This window comes from Pristis pectinata, chromosome 24 (assembly GCF_009764475.1).
Source record: "Pristis pectinata isolate sPriPec2 chromosome 24, sPriPec2.1.pri, whole genome shotgun sequence".
NCBI lineage: Eukaryota > Metazoa > Chordata > Chondrichthyes > Rhinopristiformes > Pristidae > Pristis > Pristis pectinata.
In genome coordinates this window covers 27,477,892-27,504,606 of record NC_067428.1, presented here as the reverse complement: position 1 = coordinate 27,504,606, position 26,715 = coordinate 27,477,892, and the positions used below count along the sequence as shown (strand labels likewise).

General features: G+C 42.9%; 1 protein-coding gene across 1 annotated transcript in view; it reads left to right on the top strand.

The window, feature by feature from the left end:
- Positions 1 to 26,715, top strand: part of LOC127582733 (rho GTPase-activating protein 45-like) — a 175,448-nt gene that overhangs the window by 94,226 nt on the left and 54,507 nt on the right. The window contains exons 4-6 of the mRNA XM_052038295.1: positions 7,271 to 7,414; positions 16,836 to 16,920; positions 22,286 to 22,358. Of these exons, the coding sequence (XP_051894255.1) occupies positions 7,271 to 7,414; positions 16,836 to 16,920; positions 22,286 to 22,358 (302 nt within the window). The remainder of the gene's footprint in view (positions 1 to 7,270; positions 7,415 to 16,835; positions 16,921 to 22,285; positions 22,359 to 26,715) is intronic.

Below are 26,715 nucleotides of genomic sequence, written 5' to 3'. Positions count from 1 at the left end.
CAGATCTTCCTGAGTCGTGTCAAGCTTGCTTTAAACGTCTAGCAGAAGGACCTGCACATTTGGAACCAAGACCATGAGAATCGGCTCAAGTGCAGAAAGATTGAGAACAGGCCATCATTGGCCAAAAATAAAACACAGGGCAGTATTATTGCCACCCCGCAAACACTGCTTCAAAAAGGCTTCAGTTTCATAACTTTCTTAGCACCTGGAAGCAGCTGAACTCCCTCGGGACCACCCAGTCAATAATGAACATAATTGTTTAAAAGAAAGTTCTCAAGCCGGGTAAACTCAGAACCACCATTTGCTACTTTTTTTAGCTGTGAAACTCCCAACCCAATGTGAATTACAGTGATTGCACAGACAATCCACCCATTCATTTTATCCAAGGGTTCTGATTGAAATGTTAATGAGGACAGGATTGTGGACCAAAAGTTTACAACTGTTTCTAGTTCAAATAAGTGTAAGATAATTATGTTAAATTGACTAAAAACAGTTCAATGTAGCTACAGTTAGATAACAGCTTGGAGCAGTGCCTGGAGGGCAAAATCCTTTTAGATGTTATTAGCAGCTGAATGGGGAATATATCCAATAATTGCAAAGCATTGGCACCCAGAGGTCTACATCCAACAGGTGTGACGTCTTTATCTGAATTCCCATAGAGTCAGAGAGCCATCCAGCACAGAAATAGATCCTTCGCCTACTTGGTGTGTGCTGGAATACTAAACCCATTCTGTAGCACTCGGCTTGTAACCTCGTCCCATAACATTTCAAATAGTCATCTAATTATTTCTTAAGTGTACCTGCTTCCACCACCTCCCCTTGCAGTGCAATTCAGGCTTCAACTATCCTCTGGGTAAAAAAAAATCTTCCTCGAATCTCCTCGAAACCTCCTTCCCTTCATCTTCAGCCTATACCCTCTAATTGTAGATACTAAGATGAGAAGAAAAGTTTGCTAAGAAGAAAAGTTTCTTACTATCATAATTACCTCATAATTTTGCATACTTCAATCAGTTTCCCTCCTTCCAAACCCAGTGGAAGATTTTTGCCTGAGTGGCAGCAGTGAGTGAAGAATCCCCTGTAACTGTGTTAGGGATCAGACTAACTAGGCCACAGATTCTCATTAGTAGCAACAAACATCTGCTGGAAGAACTCAGCAGGTCGAGCAGCTAAACCTGCTGAGATTTACCCGCTGAGTTTTTCCGGCAGATTGTTTGTTGCTCCAGATTCCAGCATCTGCAGTCTCTTGTGTCTCAATTCTTATGGATATCTCCATGGAAGAAAGCAACAGAATCTTTGGAAATACAGTGGTAAACAGGAGAAATACAAGATTCCAAAGAATCTTTGGAAATGGCACCCTATGATTATTACAGGATGATATTTTTGTAAGAATTCCCACGCTCTCAGCTATTGATTGCTTGTCAGCCCTCTCCCTGACAGGGAGGTGCTGTAGTTTGAGTTAGGATAATTAAGAGGGTGTGTGTGTAGGAGACATTGCCCTGAGCAGTCATGAATACATGGAGCCAACAAGAGCTCCATGTAGACTGACTGGAATTCTCTTGAGTCCACAGGCACAGAAGGGACCCTGGCCACAAGCCTTCAGGAATCCCGGCAAATTGACTTTCAATGGATTTCAGCCAGATAACTTCATCAACGGCTTATCACTGCGACAGCCCTGGTCTTGCTCATTTAGAGATAATTCCCTTTCTCCACTTCATCCCTTCCCCACCCGCTCTGCAACTTAAAACTAACCCTTTTCTCTCTTTCCCAGTTCTCACAAAGGGTCCTCAACGTGAAACATTAACTCTGCTCCTCTTTCCCCTCAGATGCTGCCCTGACCTGCGAAGTGCTTCCAGCATTTGTCGTTTTGCTTTATTTCAGATTTCCAGCTTCTGCAGTGTTTGATTTCCCTTTAGCTTTACTTTCAGTGTTTGGCTGAGGGACCTGCCATGGAGTAGTGTGAATGGAATGCTCTGGAGAGTAGTTTGGATTTAAGCACAATAGCAACAACAACTTTTATTTATGTAACATTATTAATGCAACAAGTCTCTCCTGAGGCTTTCGGGGACTGATATCAAAAATGGCGGTGCAGACTCGAAGGGCCGAATGGTCTACTTCTGCTCCTATTGTCTATTGTCTATTGTCTATAAAGCCAATAAGCAGTTGGTTGTATGAAATTGCTCTAAGAGAAGCTGGCAGGGATGAGTGGAATAGCCCCACTCTATGTTGTAATAATATATTAAGGTATATATTTAGTATATGGGTTTTTCTCCGAAGTATATTAGTTTGGTTATTGGGTAAGAAGCTTGGCTTCATGTTACCAATTATACTTGGAGAATAAGGAGAGTTACACGTCATGATCTACGGAAGAGACAACATTACTTGGTGGTAGTTTAGGCTCAGGTTGGTAGCCAGGATCTACTTGCCAATGAATTTACGTTGTGACCTAACTTATTTACCCTAACTTTATTCACCGCAACAACTGCCTTCATCAATAACAAAAACAATGCTGCTGTAAACAGTGAAACACATTATAAATGGGAAAGATGGGAGTGAGTGAATTGCAGATAGTTGCAGTACTTAAAGGGCATAATGCTGTTTGGACTCAAGGATTTGTCTTGCAGATCTCTTAGTTTATATCAAATTTTGGTTATAGCCACTTCCACTACAATTCTCCCTTGGCCAAGTTCAGTTACTAGTTAATAGAGGCCTTTTATATCATTAGAGAAACAAGGGACTGCAGATGCTGGAATCTAGATGAAGAAACACGATGCTGGAGGAACTCAGCAGGTCGGGCAGCATCCGTGGAGAAAAACAGACGGTCAACATTTCGGGTCAGGACCCCTCTTCAGGACTGAAGATAGGAAAAGGGGATGCTCGATATATAGGGGGGGAGAACAGAGCAGTGATGGGTGGACAAAAGAGGGGAGGCAGGAGATGATAGGTAGATGCAGGTAAGAGATAGTGATAAGCAGATGCGGGGGAGGAGATGCCCACCCCACCTCCCCTCTTTAGTCCACCCATCACTGCTCTGTTCTCCCCCCCCTATATATCGGGCTTCCCCTTTTCCTATCTTCAGTCCTGAAGAAGGGCCCTGACCCGAAACGTTGACCATTTGCTTTTCACCACGGAGAAGTTGGGATTGTTGAAACAAGGAAGGTTGAGAGGAAGTTTGATCAAGGGAAACTGTTCCCATTAGCAAATAATTAAGGGAGCAGTGGACACAGATTTAAAGTGAAGAAAACACTTTGCAGGGAGGATGTGGGGAAAAGCTTTTTTACACAGACAGTGGTCATAATCTGTAAATTACTGACTGGAAAGATCGTGGGAGCAGAATCGTTCGGGGCATTCAAAAGGAAATTGCACTGGTTCTTATCTTGAAGCAAGGCTGTAAGGAAGGAGGAAGTGAATTGGACTGAATAGATTGCTCTGCAGGGAGCCGGCATAGACTCGATGGGCTGAAGGTCCTGCAGTGCTGTAATAATTCTGTGAATCTATGGATAAGGTTGTGAATGGATTTAACCAGAACGGGAGTATTTTAAATTTGAGATTAAGGGAGCCATTGTAGGTCAGTGAGAAACATCTGGGTGCAAGAAACAGAGTGACAGACGAGGAGAAGTCTCTGGAGGTGGGTGATGGGAGGGTGTCCAGGAGCACACTGGATAAACCTGATTAGAGGACGCACAATGGGCAAGGATTTCAGTAGGAAGTGGGCTGACGTGGGTAGACGTAGCGGTGGAAGTAGCCGGTCTTTGTATCAGGCAAGATATAAAGTGGGGAAACATGCTGTGATATTTATAGATGACTTAGATGAGGGGGTGGAGGGCTGGGTTTGTAAGTTTGCAGACGACACTAAGATAGTCGGTGTTGTGGATAGTGTGGAGGGCTGTCGGAGCTTACAGAGGGATATTGATAGGATGCAGAGCTGGGCTGACAAGTGGCAGATGGAGTTCAATCGGGAGAAGTGTGAGGTGGTACACTTTGGAAGGACAAACTCCAGGGCAGAGTACTGGGTGAATGGCAAGGTACTTGGCAGTGTGGAGGAGCAGAGGGATCTGGGGGTTCATATTCACAGTTCGTTGTAAGTTGCCTCACAGGTGGAAAGAGCAGTTAAGAAGGCCAATGGGATGTTGGCTTTCATAAGTCGCGGGATTGAGTTTAAGAGCCGCGAGGTGACGATGCAGCTTTACAAAACTCTAGTTAGACCACACTTAGAGTACTGTGTTCAGTTCTGGTCACCTCATTATAGGAAGGATGTGGAGGCATTGGAGAGGGTGCAGAGGAGATTTACCAGGATGCTGCCTGGATTGGAGAGTATTGAATATGAGGAGAGACTTAAGGTGCTAGGGCTTTATTCACTGGAAAGGAGGAGGATGAGAGGAGACATGATAGAGGTATATAAAATATTGAGAGGAATAGATAGAGTAGACAGTCAGCGCCTCCTTTCCAGGGCACCAATGCTCAAGACGAGAGGTCATGGCTTTAAGGTTATGGGTGGGAGGTTCAGGGGAGATGTCAGAGGGAGGATTTTCACCCAGAGAGTGGTTCGTGCATGGAATGCACTGCCTGGGGTGGTGGTGGAGGCAGATACATTGAACAGGTTCAAGAGCTTGTTGGATAGGCATATGGAGGAATGTGAGATAGAGGGATATGCGGGAGGAAGGGGTTAGGTAGTGTGAAGGTGGTCTGATGGACAGCACAACATGGTGGGCCGAAGGGCCTGTTTTGTGCTGTATGGTTCTATGGTTCTATGGTTTTATAACACGTTCCCTGTAGTGGCGCTTAGTATTGTGAGCTTGTGGATGTGCACAAATGTTCACTGTAGTGCAGAGATGTCATGAAATATGTACTCGGCGCATGTGCTCATGCTACCCCCAGTCAAACCCAACAGGATCTAATTTGGGGCTAGAGCCATGGAGGCTGCTTGCATCTCCAACCCAATTGTGGTTGGGGGGGGGGGGGGGGGGTGGCCAGCGTTCTCAGGTTGGTCCACTTAAGACTTTACCAGTAAATTAAAGCATCTTAAGCCACAGATGTCACACCAAACCTGGGATGGAACAGTTCCTGCTTTTTGTGTTGTGGGGCTTGTCCTATCAACTTTTATTTCAAGTGCAAGTACCAAATTCAACAGCATCCCATCAACACTCAGGACATGAGTGTTCTACGGTGTGCATCTCCCTCTTGGCTTTTAAGATTCTCTTCCAGACTGATGGGGTCTTCCTCCTGTGTTATGGTTTATTGCAACAGTAATCTGTAACAAGCAGATCTATTGTGTGTATGTTTCTGAATCTGTTGCCAGATTTAAGTTGTATATCAGAGGTTGATTTTTGTTCAAGGCATGAGCCATAGAGTTGTACAGCACAGAAGCAGGCCGTTCAGCCCACCATATGCATGCTTTCTGCTGTACCTATCCCATTTACCCTCGTTAGGTCTGTAGCCTTCTAGATCTTGGCAATTCAAGTAGTTGTCTGGATGCTTCTTAAATGTCATTTAGCAAGGGCAATGAAGCCTTCTTTAATTAATATTTAAAATGGAAATGACCACATTTAGAGCTGAAAATGGTCAATAAGCAGCAGTTTCAAATTTCATTTTGCCCTGATTTATGATAAAACTCCTGGCAATATCCCTTGCATTTTAAATAGGCAACTTGTACAACCTGTAATTGAAGAGGCTATAAGTAGTTTTGACTGTCTAGAATCAACTTCAACATCTTATCTCTAGTACAAAGCAGATCGGGGGTACCCTGAAAGAGAAATAAAAATGTGAGGGTCAAGTTGATATTTGGCTCTTAGCTTAAAGATTGGAATGAAGAATCTGTTAACACTGCCTGCAATCATTTATTTAGACCTGAGGCTTGAATTTTTCAAGTTTTATTTCTGTTACAGTTTAGGGTTTTTTTTTCATTTGTATCTAGTACTTGGCAAAATTGTGCATGTTTGGTTACTTAAAAAAACACCAGTCAAAAGATAAATCTTTCAGTGTCTGTAAATTAAATGGGTAATAACAACAGCATTTGCACAAAGTCAAATTATTTATGAAAATTTCCCGCCATCTACAAGATCACCTTGATTATCAAGCTGGCCAGTGCATCTCATGAACAAATACAATTAGTCAAAGGTCTCTGTGCATATTTTGAAAGCTGTTTGCAGTATTCTTAAAGCAAAATGATTGTGAGTTCTGCCTGGTTCACATACATTGCTGATTTTAGTCAAATGAAAAAAATAACTTCAGGGTGCTTTCAGTTTTTCTTGGTTAATATGAAAAGTTTCAAGCCTTTTACACAGACAAACATTACAATTCAGAGGTGTTAGCCAGATCATCAGAAGCCTCCTAAGTAGCATCAGCTCTGAACTGAACACATTCTCCTCTGGAAATCACAGCTTAATTGAACTGGAAGCAACCGAGAAATGCTCTGCCTAATACTCTTAGCCAGCAATGTTTTAGTTAGAACCAAATTAGTTATCATTTTCAGACGACTTAACTTCCTGTGGCTGTTTATATGATAAACAAACTTCTGTGAGCAAGGTAAGTGATGGTGAGGCATCCGGTTGAGTTCGTGAAGGTGATTACACCTGCTTTCTGACATTCAACTGGTGTGTAGCAGAGGCATCAGAATCCTATGTATGTTTTACGCAATAAAAGTGAATCATTAGTTGGAAAACAGCAAACTTTGCAAATTTTCACATTCGATTAGTTTATCAATAGCTCCTGAAAGTAACAACAAAATGCACTCATATAGAATAATTTTCACCCAGAGTGTGGTGAGTGTGTAGAATGAGCTGCCAGAGGAAGTGGTTGAGGCAGGTACATTAAAAATGTTTAAAAGGTACTTGGACAGGTATGTGCATGGGAAAAGTTCAGAGGGATATGGGGCAAACATGGGCAAATGAAACTAGCTTGGCTGGGAATCTTGGTCAGCGTGGACCAGTTGGGCAAAAGGCCCTGTTTCCGTGCTGTTATGACTCTTATGTCTGTTATGATTCTATGACTCTTAAAAATAGAAAATGCTGGAAATATTCAGCAGGTCAGGCAATATTGAAACAGAGTATCTCAAGAACTGACCCATCTCAAGAACTAACATCAACCCAATACATCACCTCTGTTTCAATCTCCACAGTTGCTGCCTGACCTGCTGAGTACTTCCAGCACTGTCTGGTTTTTATTTTAGATTTCAGCATCTCCAGTTTTTCTTTCAAGCTGTTTAAGTGAAATCAATAAGCTATTCTTCGTACTCTGTGTTCATTGTTAACTTTGGACTGTCATTCCTTTCCAGAGAAAACTGAAACTCGGCGTCCGGTGGCTCACGAGTGTCTTGGGGAGGTGCTGAGGATCCTACGGCAGGTCATCAACAAATATCCACTTCTCAACACAGTGGAGACCCTGACTGCTGCGGGCACATTGATTTCAAAAGTGAAAGGTATGACAAAAGAAACACTCAACTGGGTATTAACCTGGGATTCACAAAGTAACCTGTGGGGCTCAAAGGTGCTGCAGATACTTAAAGGGGAAAATTAATTAAGGGAAATCTCATTGTTCAGCACCTGTCATCTCAACCTGCAGGGGAATTGTAGGTGGCACCTTTTATATGCTGAGGTCAGGGGTTCAAATACCACTGGGTGAAAGGTTGTGAATTTAACAGCTTGCCGCAGGAGGGAGGGTTATGTTACTGTGTAATTCTTCTCAACCGGTAACCTGACAGATACAATTGAGATACAAATACTTAAAAAGGGAAAATTAAACCTGGAGTAATGCAGGAGCTGCTGGAACTTGATGGGATGTCTGTCCATGTTATCTTGTACCCTGTCCAAAGTTTGTTTTGGTCAATTACGTATTCAACTGCGATTTGATATAATGACAAATGCCATTTGAGCATAAGTTCAGATGGGATGAGTACAGAGGTGTAATGATCCAGGGATGTGAATTTGAATCTCTCTCCAGAAGTGGGGAAAGTTAAATTCAAGTAATTGAATATGGAATTAAAGCTAATTTCAGTAATGGTGGCCATGAACTTTGGATTGTCACGAAAAATTCATCTGGTACACTAATGGGGTTCAAGGAAGGAAATCTGCCATCCTTACTCGGTCTGACCTGAGTGTGATGACTAACCCACCAATGAAGTTGACTCTTACCCACCTCCTCAATTCAGAGTAAAGTGCCAGTGTTGCCAGAAGCCTCCACATCCTCGATTGATTGGCATGGTGCCACTTGACAATATTTCAGGGTCTGTTTTAAGCCGGTTAAATGGCTTGTTTCAATCTATTTGTTTGTTCAACAACCAATGTGCTGGAGGAACTCAGCGTGTCATGTAGCACCTGTGGGAGGAAAGAAGTTGTCGATGTTTCCGGTCGAAACCCCTCCATCAGGATCAGGCTCCCACAGATGCTGCCTGACCCACTGAGTTCCTCCAGCACATTGTTTCTTGCTCCAGATTCCAGCATCTGCAGTCTCTTGTGTCTCTATTTGTTTGTTCAGTTTCCCAACAATCATTAAGTCCCATGCTCGATCAGCAGCATTGTAATTAAAGCTCTGTTAAATCCTGACAAAAGCAACATTTGGCAAGAAAGCTCTGTGTAGGGGTTATTCAGGGAATGACATTTTCTAATGGTTGCACATTATTCCACTTGCATACTTCTCTCAGGGTTATACCTGGGCTATTGGACTAGAGATTGTGAAGAAGGTACTTTAATGTAGTGCTGCATGGGGGGAATGGAGGAGCCACGCTTATATATAAAATTCTATTGAAGTCAGTTGAACTAAATTTCATAGAATAATGAAGAAAATTATGACACAGGAGGCCATTCAGTTGTGACTGTGACAGTTCACCATCCAGTTCTAAGCCCACAGACCTGGATCTCAACATTTCAAACACACACCCAAGTACTTTTTAAAGCTGATGAAGATTTCCACCTCTACTGCTCTTCCAGGCAATGATTTCTGTACCCCTACCATCTTCTGGGAGAAATAAAATCCTTTATCTCTCTCCATTCCCTCTACCAATTACCTTAAATCAATCTCCTGTTTGTTGGCTCCTCAACTGAGGGAATTAGGCCTTTCTTCCCTACTCTGTCTAGGCCCTTCATGATTTTCTGCACCACAATCAAGTCTCCACTCAAGCTTCCCTGTTCCAAAGAAATTAGTCCTACCTAATCAAACTTTTCTTACAGCTACAGTGCTTTAATTGTAAGGTTGCTCTTGTGAGAGAAGGAGGATGAGAGGTGACTTGATAGAGGTGTACAAGATGATAAGAGGCATAGATCGAGTGGACAGTCAGAGACTTCTTCCCAGGGCAACAATGTCTAACATGAGGGGACATAATTTTAAGGTGATTGGAGGAAAGTATAAGGGGGATGTCAGGGGTAAGTTTTTTTTACACAGAGAGTAGGGGGGGCATGGAACGCACTGCCGTCAGAGGTTGTGGGGGCAGATACGTTAGGGACATTTAAGAGACTCTTAGATAGACACACGAATGATAGAGAAATGGGGGGCTATGTGGGAGGGAAGGGTTAGATAGATCTTAGAGCAAGATAAAATATCGGCACAACATTGTGGGCTGAAGGTTCTGTACTGTGCTGTAGTGTTCTGTGTTCTATATTCTACAGTTTTTTTAGCCCTGGCAACATCCTCACAAATCTCCTCTGTCTCCTCTCCAGTACAACCACATCTTTGCTGAATATAACATTAAAACAGAAAATGCTGGAAACACTCAGCAGGTTTGGTAGCACCAGTTTTGAAGAAGGGTCTTTTATTGAAAAGTTAGTTGCTTCTCTCTAATACGGATGCTGCCACCATGCGGAGTGCTCCTAGCATCTTGGTTTTATTTTAGATTTCCAGCGTCCTGACCTGACTTCGTCAGTGTGAACTGTACGCAGTAACTCGGGCTACAACAGCAGAAGCAGAGTAGACATCACTGCCTCCAGTATATGGTGGCATTAGAATCCTCTGATTAAAATGAAGATACAAGAGGCTACAAATGGTGGAATCTGGAGCAAAAAACTAGCTGCTGGATGAACTCAGTGGGTTAGGCAGCATCTGTGAAGGCAAAGGAATAATCAACATTTTGGGTCAAGACTCTGCATCTTAGTCCTGATGCAAGGTCTCGATCTGAAACGTCGACCAACCCTTTGCTTTCACAGATGCTGCCTGACCCACTGAGTCCTTCCAACAACTTGTTTTTTTGCTACCAACTAAAATGAATTTCTCAACATTCATCTTTCTATCTCCACTTTATCTCCTTAAAATGCACCTTTTTACCAACCTCTTGATTACTGTAATGGCTTGTGGTACAATTGTAAAATGTTTCATAATGTTTACAATATGGATGAGTAAAATGCAAATATATGCAGCAGATTAGGGACTTTCATGCTGACATAATAGATTTTCCAAACTGTTGGATGTTATTCCTATTAATATCGCAACACACTTTTAATTCACTTGATTTAGATGTTACAGAATATTATAATAAACCTTCAAGGGGCCCTGGAGAAGTAGGAAGGGAGTGCACAAACCGGGGCACTGATGAGTTGAGAGGGAGCCAGTTTGCAAACCGTCAGGATTTCTGAATAGCCAGAAAATAGATTTTCAGTGTTTTGCTGGTACTCTGTAAATGCAAGTTGTTGTTGCTGCTTGTAGAACATTGCCTAAAATGAGTGCATTCAGAAGCATTCACCATGTACCAGTCTCTGTATTGCAGGAAAGTCCTCCTGCACAACAGGAGCATTAATACCGTAAGTGGGATTTTGGACTCATTCTGTTACGAACTTGCTCATTGCTGAGATCAGCTAGTTCTCTCAGTGCGGGAAATGGGGCTCATTTGCAAACACAGAGAGCAAATCGCATCAGTTTACAATTGAAAATGATGATTAAACTCTCCTGGGAAGGTCTGAATAACAGGAAATGAACTCTAATCCCATAAAGCTCTATAAACAGAAGGGTTGGGTGTGGTGGTGGTCATTGAACCATTGTTGCACACCACCTGCACTGTTAGATAAATTAGAAACAAATAATTGTAGGGCCTCAACTAATTTACAACACAGGAATAAATATTTGACAGTTACATGAGCTAGTCTGGTCATATGCGCGTCTTCAACGGTATGCAAGGCTGATCCAGAATGAGTCCAGCTTTTACAAAAGCTAAACACTGCAGCTGCAGGAAATCTGACACAAAAGCTAGAAATACTAGAACTACTCAGCAGGTCAGGCAGCATCCTTGGCGAGCGAGACAGTGATACCGTTCCAGCATTACCTCAGTCCAGTTTTCACTTCACCCTGCAGTGTGCCCACCAGTTTAAAGCCGAGAAACAATCTGCTGGAGGAACTCAGCGGGTCGAGCAGCATCTATGGGGGAGAGAGGAGTTGTCGACGTTTCGGGTTGAAAACCTGCATCAAGTCCTGATGGAGGGGACTCTGCTCGAAGCATCGACGATCTCTTCCCCCCTCCCCCCTCCACAGATGCTGCTCAACCCACTGAGTTCCTCCAGCAGTTTGTTTCTTGCTCCAGATTCCAGCGTCTGCAGTCTCCTGTCTCCAACTTAAAGCCCACCTTATACCCTTCAAATGTATCAAACATGAAATGCAGCCCTTCCTCCCTGCCCAGAGCTGGTGCAAGATTGCATGGTACCTACCTGCTGTTTAGGCCGAGAACAAGGTTGGAAGTAAAACTGCCAGTGTTCATTCAGACCCATTGTTTGGAGGGCACCAGCCTCCTCTCAGAGCCCTGTGAACCTGCCTTCAATTCCCTAAATTGTAGTGGCACAGCAAGAGGCCACCTGGCCAATTGAGTTGGTACCAGATCCCAGTGGAGCAACCTGCCAGTCCGTAAACCCTTGCCCTTTCCTCATCGCCCTGACAAATATTCTCCCCGTTTCTTTGGAATCTAATGAAATGGTGGGATAGGATGAATGGGCAGAAAGGTCTACTTCTGTTCCTCTATTCCATTGTTCCTCAAATATTTTCCTATGGCATTTTGCCCATCGGGTCTGTGCTAGCTCTCCTTCAGTCCCACTTATTTCCCTGCAGCCTATTCTCTCTCATGCCCATTACCACCGCCTGATTTTCCCACCAACCCACCCACATGAGGAACAACTTAGAGTGGCCAATTAACGTCTTTGGATGTGGGGGGAAACCGGAGCACTGAGGGGAAACCCATGTGGTCACAGACGGCACGGGTGAGTGCGTTCGAAGCTGGGTCACTGAAGCTGTGAGACAGCAGTCCTACCCGTTGCAATAATGTGTCACCCACACGTCTCACTGTGAAGTCTGAAGCCTGTATTGTGAATGCTCGAATGAGTGAGTTTAACTAAACTTGGCAAACCATTCTACTAAATAATTAGATTCCCAAACTATTTTAAAATAATGATAAAATATTAAATAAGGCATCTTTAGATAGTCCTGTAGTATCAGAAATGAGCTTCACTGAGGTGTAGTTTTCCCAGTGCAACTTGAGGTTAAGTATGCAACAGGGAGGCAACCCCTTACCCTGGGCTGTAACCAGCGACCAAATCTGTAAAAGTGATCTCCCCAGACAGGCCTGATTCACACAGGAGGGAGAAGATTACAGGGTGGACAGCTGATTGATTGCAGAGAGTGCAGATGGACATTCAAACCCTCTGGCAATCTTGTTTTCTGAGCCAGGATTAATGACTCTGTGCTTACTGCAGGCTGTAACTGGGCAAAAATGTTATGCAGTCTTAATTCCTATCCTCACAATCTTCACTAAGTTGAATGATTCTGGCAGCTGGAGGAGCAGTGAATTTCACATTGCCTCAAAGATGCTGGCCATCAGAATTCTGCAGTGAATTCCATGAGTGGTGTGGTGTGGCTCTGATGGCACATTAGAGACCAGACCTTTTCGGGGTCAGTTTCATTTTATCTAAATAAAGTCACAGGAACAACAAACAATCTGCTGGAGAACTCAGTGGGTCGGGCAGCATCTGTGGGAGTGAGAATCAGTGATTCTGAGGCAACTGCAGGCTATGTGACCTCTTTGTTCCTCTTGGAAATGTAAACCTCTTGTGTTTACTTCAGAATAGTTGTCAATGTAATGAGCACAATGGTGTCTGCAGCCACCAACCTCAGGTCTTCAGTGTTTGTGTCATTTCCAAGATAAATTTACAAGAATGCTGCCAGGACTCAAGGGTCTGAGTTATAGAGAGAGGTTGGGCAGGCTAGGTCTTGATTCCTTGGAGTGTAGTAGACTGAGGGGTCACCATATAAAGGTGTATAAAATCATGAGGGGCATAGATAGGGTGAATGCACTCAGTTTTTTTTCCCAAGGAAAGGGAACCAAAAAGATAAGGTTTTTTTTATATAAGATATCTTTATTAGTCACATGTACATTGAAACACACAGTGAAATGAATCTTTTGCGTAGAGTGTTCTGGGGGCAGCCCGCAAGTGTCGCCACGCTTCCGGCACCAACATAGCATCCCCACGACTTCCTAACCCGTACATCTTTAGAACGTGGGAGGAAACCGGAGCACCTGGAGGAAACCCACGCAGTCATAGGGAGAACGTACAAACTCCTTACAGACAGCGGCCAGAATTGAACCTGGGTCGCTGGCGCTGTAATAGCATTATGCTAACCGCCACGGGTATTGGTTTAAGGTGAGAGGGAAAAGATTTAAAAGGGACCTGAGGGGCAACTTCTTCATGCAGAGGGTGGTGTGTATATGGAGCGAGTTGCCGGAGAAAGTGGTTGAGAGAGGTACAACAACAACATTAAAAAAGACATTTGGATAAGTACATGGATAGGAAAGGTTTAGAGGGATATGGTCCTAATGCAGGCAAGCAAGACTAGCTTAGGTGGGCACCTTGGTCAGCATGGGCGAGTGGGGCTGAAGGGCCTGTTTCTATGCTGTATAACTCTATGACTCCATTTCAACTCAGCCCCATGACCCTAAACTCAGTTCAGCACATTGTCACATGGCAGCAGTCACGATTTAACTAAAACTGTTTAACTAAATCAATAGAAGCAGACAACAAGAGGAGAAACAAGGAGAGTTGCACTCTGATCAAAGTCTTCAGCCACAGATGGAGAAGCTTATGGCTCTGTTCCTCAGACCTTGCTTAGTCACCTAACTGCTTTTCATTCCACTGCTGTACTGACTGAGGTTGCATCTTTCTTATACGACAAAGAGGAACTCCTGATCTCTCAGTCTACCTTGTTGTGACCCTTGCACTTTAATCATCTGCCCGCACTGCACTTTCTCTGTAACTGTGACACTATATTCTGCATTCTGCTATTGCTTTCCCTTGATGTACTGATGTGATGAAGTGACTTGTCTGAATGGCACACAAACAAAAGCTTTTCACTGTATCTCGGTACATGTGACAATAATAAACCGGTTACCAATTTCTGTCCAAATTCTCATGGTCATATTTCAAAGACACAAGTGGATGTTATCCTGGGTATGCTGGCTGCTGTTAATCCCTCATTCGATATTACTCAAAAAGAAATCATTTGATCATTATCACAAACCATCTGTGCATGTTAGCTGTCGAGTTTACAACAGTGACTACATTCAAAAGCATACAAGAGGATGGGTCTTACACTTAACATCTGCAAAACAAAGGTCCCCTACTACTTTGCCTCGGCTCTACAGTACTTCCCTCTGACAATATATGTCCACGATGTAACCTTGGAAAATGAGGGCTGATTTGAGATGAGACATTGGTGATGAAGTTCACCATTCCCCTTTGGTACACCAGTGTGGCCTTTGACTATGCTGTCATGGGCCAAGGTTTCCCACAAGTCAGTGGGGGAGTTACACCTTTCCCAAGGAACTGTTGAGAACATCCTTGAATCGTTTTCTCTGTCCTGCTTGTAATGTCTTACTGTGATAGGGCTCGGAGTAAAGTATCTCAATTCAGGAACTGTTGGAATGTGGCACAAACCTGGCACAAAGCTCATGGTCTATGGGGCAGCAGTGATCTGCCCTGTTGTATGCTTCAGGGACGTGGAGCAGGTACTTTGAAGCACTGGAGAGATATCACGAATGCTGTCCCTGAAAAATCCTTTGGCAGGATAAGGAATCCGATGTCAGTGACCGGTCTCAGGGAACATCCCATCATTGAGGCCCTAGTTACACTCAAATCAGTTCCAATGGGCAGGCCATGTTGTTTGCAAGCCCAATATCCAATTCCCAAAACAGATACTTTATTCTGAGCTCTGTCATGGCAAGAGATTACCAGGAAGACTAAGAAAATGATTCAAGGATGCTCTCCTTGATTTGTGGGAAATCCTGTCCCATGACAGCTTGAAATGAAGAAGGAGGCTCTGGGATGATGTTGAGAACCTTGAGTCCATTTGTTAGGACTGTACAGAAGCCCAATGCAAATGGCAGAAGGTGCAGACCACCTCTCGAACTGCTACTCTTTGGCTCTGTCAATAATCTCATTCCTGCCCCAGTAGTAGCAAAGTCTGCAGGTCCCACACTGGGCTCATCAACCACCTCAGAACCCACAAGAACTGGAGCAGAAATGAGTCATCTAGAGAGGCTGCCTTGGAAGAGAAAGAAAGACATCTCATTAAGTTTTCATTGGCTGCAAAGCACATAAAGGGATGTAAAGGGTGCACCTTTTCTTGATCTTGGAGTGGATGTAAATGAATGTTAATGAATTGTCCATCTTTTGTTGATACAATGGGCGATGAAAGATTTAATTCTCATCAGTATAACAGCCTCAACATCGATTTCTCTAACCCCACCCCTTCTCTTTCTTTCCCCCCAACCAAACTTCTGTCTTCCCTTATTCCTGTGGCTCCCTTCCCCCACCTTGATGACCTGCCCATCTCCTCTCCTCCCCTCCCCCATCCTTTATTCCATGGTCCACTGCCCTCTCCTGCCAGACTCCTCCTTCTTCAGCCCTTTGCCTCTTCTACCGATCACCTCTCAGCTCATTACATCTTCCCAGCCACACCCTCCCCCCAACCCACCTACCTTCCCCCTCTCACGTGGACTTACCTATCACCTGAACTCACCTATCACCTGCCTGTGTGTGCTCCTCCGCCTCCCCCTCGCCACCTTATTCTGGCTTCTGCCATCTTCCTATCCAGCCCTGATGAAGGGTCTCGGCCCGAAACATCGACTGATTATTTCCCTCCATTGATGCTGCCTGACCCGCTGAGTTCCTCCAGCACTTTTTGTGTGTGGCTCCAGATTCCAGCATCTGTAGAACTTCTTGTGTCTCCATTTATGATGGACCTGCCTGCTCTGCAGATCCAGAAGACTCGCATCTGATGTTCTGGTCGAGCTGTTGTGGTGCAGCATCTGCCTTGGTTACATTCAGTGGTAGTACTGGTGTGGTCACTAGCAGAGGAAAGATTCAATGCTCTTCTCCTGACTAGCGAGTGAATTAAACCTGACCAGACTCATTGCAATTTGGACTCCAATATTTTTTTGAGAAAGAGATGGGAGATGGATCCTATTCATGCTCGGTTGAATTGAAACCTGACTCAGGATAACAGTTTACAATGCAGCCTATATCCAATGCTTTAGTTTCATAGTTTGTTTTTCTTGTTTTACAAATGTACTTCTTTAAAGGGAGCCAGAGGACTGTTCTGTGCTATGTGCTCTGTGACCTGTCTCATCGCTATTGAAGAATGGCTTTGAGCAAATAGTTTCTTTGAAATATTTGCCTGAACATAAAATATAATCTTGATGATTGAATTCAGGATAATGTAATTAATGTTCAAAATCATCACTGCATTGCTTCCCTTGTGATACCACGCACAAGCAAACTGGACTATTTATCCCCCGTTTCCTAAAAAGCATCAGTCAGCTTTTAATATAACCTTTGCATAGAATTTGTGTTCATTAAAACATTTGCTGCTTCTTCCTTTAGGTTTCCATTATGAATCTAACAACGAAAATGATAAAAAGGAGTTTGAGAAGGCGATTGAAACAATGGCAGTGGCATTTAGCAGCAAGTAAGTATATCACTGACTCACTTAGGTGGAGGTAGAGTAGCAACAACACCACGTATGGAAAAGAGGCAGAAGGCAGGAACTGAATCCAATCTTCTATGTTTTATTGTTTAAACCCTAAGTTTGTACAGCTGTCTCATGACTGCCTCTCACCAGTATTAATAGAGTCATAGGGTAATACAGCATGGAAATGGGCCCTTCAGCTAACTTGTCCATCCCAACCAAGATTCCCATCTTAGCTAGTCTCACTTGTCCGTGTTTGGCCCATATCCCTCTAAACCTTTCCTATCCGTGTACTTGTCCAATTATCTTTTAGTTGTACCCACCTCAACCACTTCCTCTGGCAGCTTGTTCCATGTATGCACCACCCTCTGCAGGAAGAAGTTGCCCTCGGGTCCCTTTTAAGTCTTTCCCCTCTCACCTTAAACCTATGCCATCTAGTTTGTGATTCCCCTTCACTGTGTGCATTCACCTTATCTACGTTTCTCATGATTTTATACACTTTTCGTTTTCTTTTTCTTAATAACCACAGAGTTGTTGGGGAGGGGGGGTGGTGACTATGCATCTAAAGTGTGTGGCTTGGTCATCTTGTGCTCCCATGTTGGGCACTGCCAACATTACCTTGGTTGCCAAATATCCAAAGATGAGATTGAGGTACGTATGGTGTGGGCAGGACTGAAGGTCTCTGAACCAGACTGGATCCAGTACACTTCAAGGACAGTTAAGGATGCACACAAAACAAAGAGTCAAACGTTCTTTATCCAGAGAGTGACTCGTGTTGAATATGCTGCCATATAGTCATGGTATATTGTACAGGTATCTGTAAGGTGAGACTAGATAAGTCCAAAAAGGAGAAAGGATAAGCAAATAAGATAAAAACCGGAAATGCTGGAAACACTCAGCAGGTCAGGCAGCATCTGTGGAAAGGGAAACAGGTCGAAGACCCTTCATCTGAACTGATGCTGTCTGAACTGCTAAGTGTTAATAGCATTTTTGTTGATGTTTCAGATTTCCAGCATCTGGAATTTTTTGACTTGCATATGCCAATAAGATTATGTGCAGGAGAGTTGAACTGACTGTTCTATTTTTGTAAATTGGATAGAACACTATGTTAGGTTTTGGCTCAGTTTATTTTATTGCTTTTGGCCGCTGTCAACAAGATGAACAATAGTACCATGTGTTCAGCACAAACCAATCAGCGAGAAAAGAATATTAATATTAATACATTCATGCATTCCTTAAAAATATACAAAGTTTTTAATGGGATATGTATACTTTTATGCAAAAATCAAGACACTGGAGGAACCCCACTGTCAGGCAGCATCTGTGGAGGGAAGTGGACAGTCGACGTTTCGGGTCGTCACCCTTCAACTGGACTGGTCCCGAAACATTGACTGTCCATTTCCCTCCACAGATGCTGCCTGACCCGCTGAGTTCCTCCAGCATTTGTTTTTATTTTGCTTCAGATTCCAGCATCTGCAGTCTATATATATATTTTTATATGTTTTCTTTTGCAAGTATAAAGCCTGAATGCAAATGCAAGCATTTTAATAACTTCTGTGTAAATATGGAAAATTAGCTGCTTTATAACCAAAAATTGGGTATATTGGATCTACATCTTGCACTTGAAGTAAATGTCTGTGGCTGGTTTAGCAGTTGAACATCTTCACTGACAAGATAGTAAATGACTTAACATTTTTTCTGCTACGTTTTTCCACTGTTGGACTGATCGCCCGAGACATTTCAGTATTTGCTGTCTTCGATTGTTACATTTCCCTCAGCTCCTGACCTCAAAATTTGAACCCATTGCAGCAGGTTTACCACAAGTCAAATGATAGTTGTCACTTAATGACATTCAGAAACTGAGTAGGAGTGGACACCAGCAAATACACAAGGGGAAGTGCCTTCTGGACAAAGTGTGATTAATTTTAGCAGACAGATTGATGCTAGCATTAGGTTCATGTGCAGATCGGACAAGGAAGCAGGTCCTCAGAGAGAGGGTATCCCTATTGACGCTTTGAGGAAGAGCCTAATTATAATGAGGCTGCAGGCTCCCAGACTATTGGACCTTGCATCAGAATGGTGGAGAAGGAAGTAATATTTCAGCAACCATTAAAGGTTGCAGGGAGAGGGCCAAACTCATTTAAAAGGTAGGTGGCTGCGAATGTTTCAATAGTTCTTGGAATTTAAAGATACTGAATTTTTTAAAATGCACTCTGTGTTTTCAATTTGGTTGCAGGAAGTGGCTGGTAAGATCTGATGACTGACGTGGAGGCAGGAAGTGGAGTTTGTGGCCAAATTATCAAGTGATAGCTCTCAAAGATGTGGAAATACAAGGAAGTGTATAGGAGATGTTCAAATCATTTACAGTGTATACAGCCAGATTTTCTGCTAATTTGGGCTCCTTGCAAGGATTGTGATGACTATTTCCTGAGAAAGGATCACACTATCTGCATTAATACACTGAGCCCTTGACTGAATCAGTACTACTATTAAGAAGTACAACCTATTCTGATACAATAGGTGGAGTGAGAGGTTTCAGCACAGAGCAAAACCATTCTGACTGTCTATTTAAATCTCATTTCACCCACTTTTTCTGTAACAATGAACATGGTTCTTCTTTTAAGTTCATCTAATTCCTTTTTTCTATATGCAATCAAATTTCCTTCAATAGACACTGCTGACAAATGTTTCCATAGCCTGAAATGGTCCTCTTAACTGAAATGCTCTGCTTCATCCATGGAAGCCTCAAGTCCCAGATCACTTTCCTTTCTGATATGGTTACTTTACCTGAGTTGGTTTCTTCAGCTGAAGCCTCAGCAGTGGTTCCATTAACAGCATTCTTTACTCTGGGTCACTAGGTTGTGCCTTAAGTTCCATTCCATTCAAGAAAGAGTGGGGGAAATATTCTTGGCCCTGATCAATATTTATCTCTCAGCAAACATCACTGAAACAGATCATCTGATCATTTTTACAGCTCGCTATTAGGCAGGTACAATTACAATGTTTAGAAGACATTTGGACAGGTACATGGATAGAAAAGGCTTAGAGGGATATGGGCCAAATGCAGGCGAATGGGACAACTCAGATAGATATCTTGGATGGTATGAATGAGTAGGACCGAAGGGCCTGTTTCCGTGCTGTATAACTCTATGACTCCATGAGCAAGTTGACAGATGCATCGGCAGCCATAAATCAAAAGTATATCATTAAATGTAAAGCTCCTTCAGATGTTCTGATAGGAATATAAAAGACACCAGAGAAATGCAAGTTATTGTTATTAAGATTTCTCCCATCGATGTGTTTGGAAATGGTGCTGAAATCCAATTGTTGCTATATTCAGTTTGGCTACAACCGCAAAACTTGTGTTGCACATGTGCTCCTGAGGAAATCATACTGGTGATCACCACATGGGTGACTGTTGAGAACAGGATGTAGTTAAGCGATAATCCCTTGAAGTTGCATCACCTATAACAACTCAGGGCCATTAAGGATGGTTCTTTGAAGTGTAGTGGAGCACACTCTATCAATTTCCATTACCAGAGTACACTATGGTGAATAATGGAGGAGCTAAAGATATTTTACAGGTCAATTCAACCCATATTGGACTTTAACATTGTCGGCATTATTTTTCTGCCAAAAAATGCATTGCTGGTTTTTGTAATGTAAAGGACCAGAGGTTTCATAAAAATATTTGGCAACAGAGGTAGTCCTGAAGTCTATGCGAAAGCCACCAACCACTACTCTTCTTCCTCTTTATGTGGAGTTCAGCAAGGCAAAGAGAGGACTACCATTGAGTATCCTTATTGGCTATAAGATGGCTGCCGACCATTGCTCTATACGGTGCCTAATTTTATGGGTTCCTCATTTCTCCACCCACTTACTGGGCGTGATTCCACTCGTTATAATTTTCCAAAACCCCAGGTCATAAATTAGTGAGAAATATGATTAATTTCTGTGACCCTCACCTGTTGTTTGTATGTATAAATCTCAGTCATGACATATAGTGTGGGGGAATGGGGGAGTTTTCATTTATGTAATAAGGTAGGTCAGTAGAGGTTAATGAGAAAAAAATTAGTGGTGGAAGAGAGGCTTGTAAAATGGTTTGCCAGTCGCTAACGCCCTTTATTGTGAAACTCTGGTTGACTTTTTCCCTGGCTGGTAAAATGGTTTGCCAGTCGCTAACACCCTTTATTGTGAAGCTCTTCACAGTTTAAGAGTTTCAGTGTTGAAAATCAAGTAACTAACATGCCTTCTCTCTTTCCCAGTTCTGAAAAAGGATCGTCAACCTGAAATGTTAACTCTTGTTTCGCTCTCCACAGCTGCTGCCTGACCTGCTGAGCATTTCCAGCACTTTCTGTTTTTATTTCAATTACAGTGATTTTGTTTTCTTGCTAGCCCTGTTGATAGTAGTAAGCTTAGCACAGACAGGACTCCCAAATGAAGAATTAGTGAATGGACCACCTTGATGACTAGACCATTCGGTATATCCTTACTATTGACTACGCCGTTGTAGCAAGAGAACAGAAAATGCTGGAAATCTCCAGCAGGTCAGACAGCATCTGTGGAGGAGTAAACAAGTGTTTTTCAGATTAATGAGTGAATTCTGCTGAAAGATCAGCCACCTGAAATATTAACTACATTTCCCTCCTCACAGGTGCTGCCCGGCTCACTGAATGTTTGTGCTATTTTATTGATTCAGTTTCAGATTTCCAGCATCTGCAGTATTTTGCCTTGGTTGCATTCAATAATTTGCATGTTGCCCTTAACGTGGGGCTCTTGAGACGATACTGGAATAGAAAATTATTGACCTGGGCAAACAAGAACAGGAAGTACTGGAAACACTCAGCAGGTCAGGCAGCAACTGTGGAAAGAGAAACAGTCAATGTTTCGGGTCTGTGAAGCACTCAAGAACGGGTCTGTGAAGCACTCAAGAACTCTGATGAAGGGTCACAGGTCCAGGATGTTGACTGTTTTCCTTTCCACAGATGCTGCCTGACCTGCTGAGTTTTTCTAACATTTTCAGATTTTGTTTCAGATTTCCAACATCTGCATATTTATTTACTTCTATTAATTCAGGCATCAATTTCAGATGAAGTAACTGACCAAAGACCAGTGTACCGCTGTAGAAAGGAAGGACTGAGAGAGCAAGTCAGCATAAGCAGCTCTTTTGTTCCTCCCTGATAACTGTTATGAAGCAACATTTGTCAGCCTTGGAGTGCATGTCTTTCTGATCTGCTAGCTGGAGTTTAACTGAACGAAAATAAAACTAATAATGTGTAAGAGGAGAATTTTGCTTTTGAAAGTAAATAGAAATGTATAAGTTGAGGTTTGACGACTGCTATAATTATTATTTCCTCTTTGGCAGTGTCTCAGAATTCCTCATGGGCGAGGTGGACAGCAGCACTTTGTTATCATTGCCACCAACGGATAAGTGCAGGGTGAGTCAATGGAATGATCCCGAGTTATACAAGAACCATTGCGTGTATACTAACCACTTCTGAAAAGATCTTTGTCTAATCTTCATAAATTGATTTCTGAAAGAGCCTTATAAATTGTAGGCCTCGGGGAGGTTACTTCTGCTGAAGAGCCTTGAAGCGTAAGGATGGTGAATGACCTATGTAAAGATGACATTCAGTTTTAATCAGATTCATCTAATCTGCATGCCATCTCCCAAGGTTTACAGTTGCACATGTTATCCATTAAATGGAATTTTTCCTGGTGCACTGTCTTTGGTTTTAAACTCAGTGACCTCCTGATGTACCCATGCAAAATTTTTAATGTATATAAAGCAATTAAATAACAATATGGTTCATCTGGGAATAGCTAGGTCAAAGCAAGGTCATATTTCACAATCAGACTTGGTTCACATTCTACAGAACTTTCAGCTTTCTATTTTGAAATTCATTTTGGTGGTGAAATTTCATTTTATCTTCCTCTTCTCCCAACAATTGAACATTCCCAAACAATAAACATTCATTAGGCTGGGTACTGATTGGCATCCAACCAATAGACCAAGGCAGCACAGATCCTGAGCTTTGACTCCACCCATGATAAGCACAGATTCACATCAGACATTTACACCAACTTAGGAAGAACAGATATTATAATACACATTAATAGCACAACAGGATATTAGATATTTATTAGATATTAAGCTAATCATGCATAATTAAACTAATCCCTTCTGCCCGCACAAGGTCCATATCCCTCCATTGCGTATTCATGTGCCTATCTAAGATCCTCTTAAATGCCTCTATCATACCTGCCTCCACTACCACCCCTGGCAGCGCATTCCAGGCACCCACCACTCACTGTGTAAAAAAAACTTGCCCAGAGCACCCAGAGGAAACCCATGCAATCACAGGGAGAATGTGTTAACTCCAACAGACAGCACCCAAGATCAGAACTGTCGCAAAAACTATCAGCTGTGCCAGTGTTCCAGCCTTCCTGTGTCATGAGTCAGAGGTTGACACTGGAACTTGGTATTGATTTGGGGTTAGGGTAACATAGTGGGTAAGTTGCTGAGGTTACTATCAAGAGGACCATTGAGCTGGAGAGATGGGTTTGAAACCCATCATGGCAGCTGGTGAACTTAAACTTCCACCAATTAAATAAATCTGAAATAAAAAGCATATATCAGTTAAAATGATCATGAAACTATAAGATTGCTGTAAAAATTCATTTGGTTCACTGTTGTCCTTCAGGGAAGCAAATGCCCTGTCCTTACCCAGACAGTATATGTGACTTCCGACTCACCAATGTGCTTGGTTCATAGTTAGGATAAGATGAGATATCTTTATTAGTCACATGTACATCGAAACGCACAGTGAAATGCATCTATTGCATAGAGTGTTCTGCAGGCAGCCTGCAAGTGTCGCCACGCTTCTGGCGCCAATGTAGCATGCCCACAACTTCCTAACCCGTACGTCTTTGGAATGTGGGAGGAAACCAGAGCACCCGGAGGAAACCCACACAGACATGGGGAGAACGTACAAACTCCTTACAGACAGCGGCCGGAATTGAAGCCGGGTCACTGGTGCTGTCATAGCGTTACGCTAATCGCTACACTACTGTGCCTGCCTCCTCAACCCAGGGCAGTTAGACATGGACATTAAATCTGACCTTGCCAGTGTGTCCATATACTGTGAATGAATTAGTTACCAGAAGGGAAAACCTCTTCAAGCTGGAAGACCGCTCCAAAAATGGATTAAAGAATTCAGGCTCCTGACAAGTGGGGCAAGATGTAGGATTCTGCTGAAATGTTTCCATTGGCCATAGCTGAGAATAGGTAGAGCTGAGAGCCCCAGATATTTTATAGTCTACTGAGTGCAGGGCATTGGCAGTGGACAGGTGCAATGATAGGAAAGGTTTAGAGGGATATGGGCCAAATGCGGGCAAGTGGGACTAACTTAGATGGCATCTTGTTCGGCATGGACAAGTTGGGCCAAAGTGCCTGCTTCTGTTCTCTATTACTCTATGACTATGATTCCTGCCTAAAAGAGTTTACTGGAATTGTTTTTTCTAGCATTTTCGAGCTTTTTGACACAGTGAAGTTTCAGTGTGTTAAATGTTCATGGCAGAGTCACAAACTGTCCTATTCAGCTGGCTGACTAACACAGTTCCATGACCACATCTAAAACTGACACTTATTACAATGTGTCCTTTCACATTCTCTTCCTTAAGGCCAGAGCAACAGAAAGTGAACTACAGCCTGCTTTGGCCAAGATGTTCTTCAAGTGTTTTACATTTTTGTAAAGATAAGATGGTGACTTCCTTGCACCTTCCTCTCCATTGCACATCTTCGTTGTTGAGTGCAATGCAGCTCACAAGTGCCAATTGTATTCTGCTGCTTCACCCAAGTGGGCACTGCTGCTGTAGGAACCAAGACGCTACTGATAAACAATTCCAGTCTTTACCGGTGACCTCACTGGGTGTGGATCGGCAACAGTTGGTTTATTCGTTTCTCTTCTCAGGGGTGCTGAGTTCAGTTCCAACACCCCAAAACAGCACCTTAGCTGCAGCTGACCAGGTCTGAACACTGCGGCTGGTACCACAGCCATGGTTGGTTCCGATTCAGTGAGAGTTTTTAACCTGGGGATGATGCCTCCCTCTGCTCTCTAAGGTGAGGAATTTACAAAGAGTTGTCGTCAGTGATAGATTTTCTATGTTTTGGGACATCATAATGACTTGTACTCCAGCAGATTACTTTACTGATGCTGAATATATCTTGTATTGTTGCCACCAAAAGTGAAAAGTACTGGATTTTTTGGAGCCTCACCCCCTCTCTGGGTTTCCATTTTGGTCGACCTGTTTTTACTATTTTGTTTTGTCACAAAGCGCTTGGTTATTTGAAAGCATCTTGCAGTCAGGAACTTCTTCTGATAGAAAATGACCCTTCTCGTTGGACTAAGATCTGACCTGTTTCTTTTCCAGGTCAATAAATGTGTGTTTATTGCAAAAATGTTTTTTTATCCAATAGGCAATTTCATTAAGTTTTTAATTTTGTTTGGTTTGATCCCCTTTGACTTGAGAGCAACATCACAGTGTAGGTTTTATTGTTCAAGAACTGAAACACCATCAGAAGATGGTCTCTCTGTCAAAGCTACCTATTTGCAGCAGCTACGCAGTGTAATCTAGTAGTCTCTGGAGTTTAAAGGCAGGAGAAACTGAGTGGGAGAGTGGAAATCGTGTGTGCTGCAACATAGCAAGTTAAATGGCCTGAACATAAAAGCAGGCAAGAGAAAAAAAAATCCTGAATTTAATATTTAGAACATTAGACATAGAAGCAGGTGTAGGCCTTTCAGCCTTCAATAAAATCCAGTCCAGATTAGGGGTCTTGACTTGAAACATCGACTGCCCATTTCCCTCCACAGATGCTGCCTGACTCGCTGAGTTCCTCCAGCAGTTTTTTGCTCCAGATTCCAGCATCTGCAGTCTCTTGTGTCTCCATTTTCAAAAGATCATGGTTGATTTGTTACTTCATCACCACTTTCCTGCATTATCCCCATATCCTTTGATTCCTTTAATACCTAAACACTTACCATTTTCTTCATAGTGAGAAGGTGCTTCCTCAGTTAGGGACACCAGACCTGTGCACAGTATTGCAGATGTGAACTCAGTAGGGTCCAATATAGAGAAAGATGCCTCTAGTTCTCAAATCCTCCTGCAATAAAGGCCCACATACAGTTTGCCATTCTAATGGCTTGCTGTACTTGTATGTTGGATGCTGTACTTGCATCCAGGATGCCTGGATTAGAAGGTATGTGCTATAAGGAGAGGTTGGACAAACTTGGGTTGTTTTCTCTGGAACGGCAGAGGCTGAGGGGAGACCTGATGGAAGTTTATAAAATTATGAGAGGCACAGATAGAGTAGACAGAAGATTTCTTTTTCCCAGGGTTAGAATGTCTAATAATAGAGGGCATGCATTTAAGGTGAGAGGGGGAAAGCTCAAAGGAGATGTGTGGGGCAAGTTTTTTACACAGAGAGTGGTGGGTGCCTGGAATGGGCTGCTGAGGTAGTGGTGGTGCCAGATACGATAGAGGTGTTTAAGAGCCTCTTAGATAGGCAGAGAGTGGAGGGATACGGACCACGTACAGGTAGAAAGTATTAGGTGTCATCAACATCATGGGCCGAAGGGCCTGTTCTTGTGCTGTACTGTTCTATGTTCTATGTTAACTTTCGCAAGGACACCCAGGTCCCTCTGATTAACAATACCTTTCAACCTTTTGATGCTTAGATCATTATTAGGTTCCTTGTACACGTTATTTCTCCAGTCCTGATGAAGGGTCTCGACC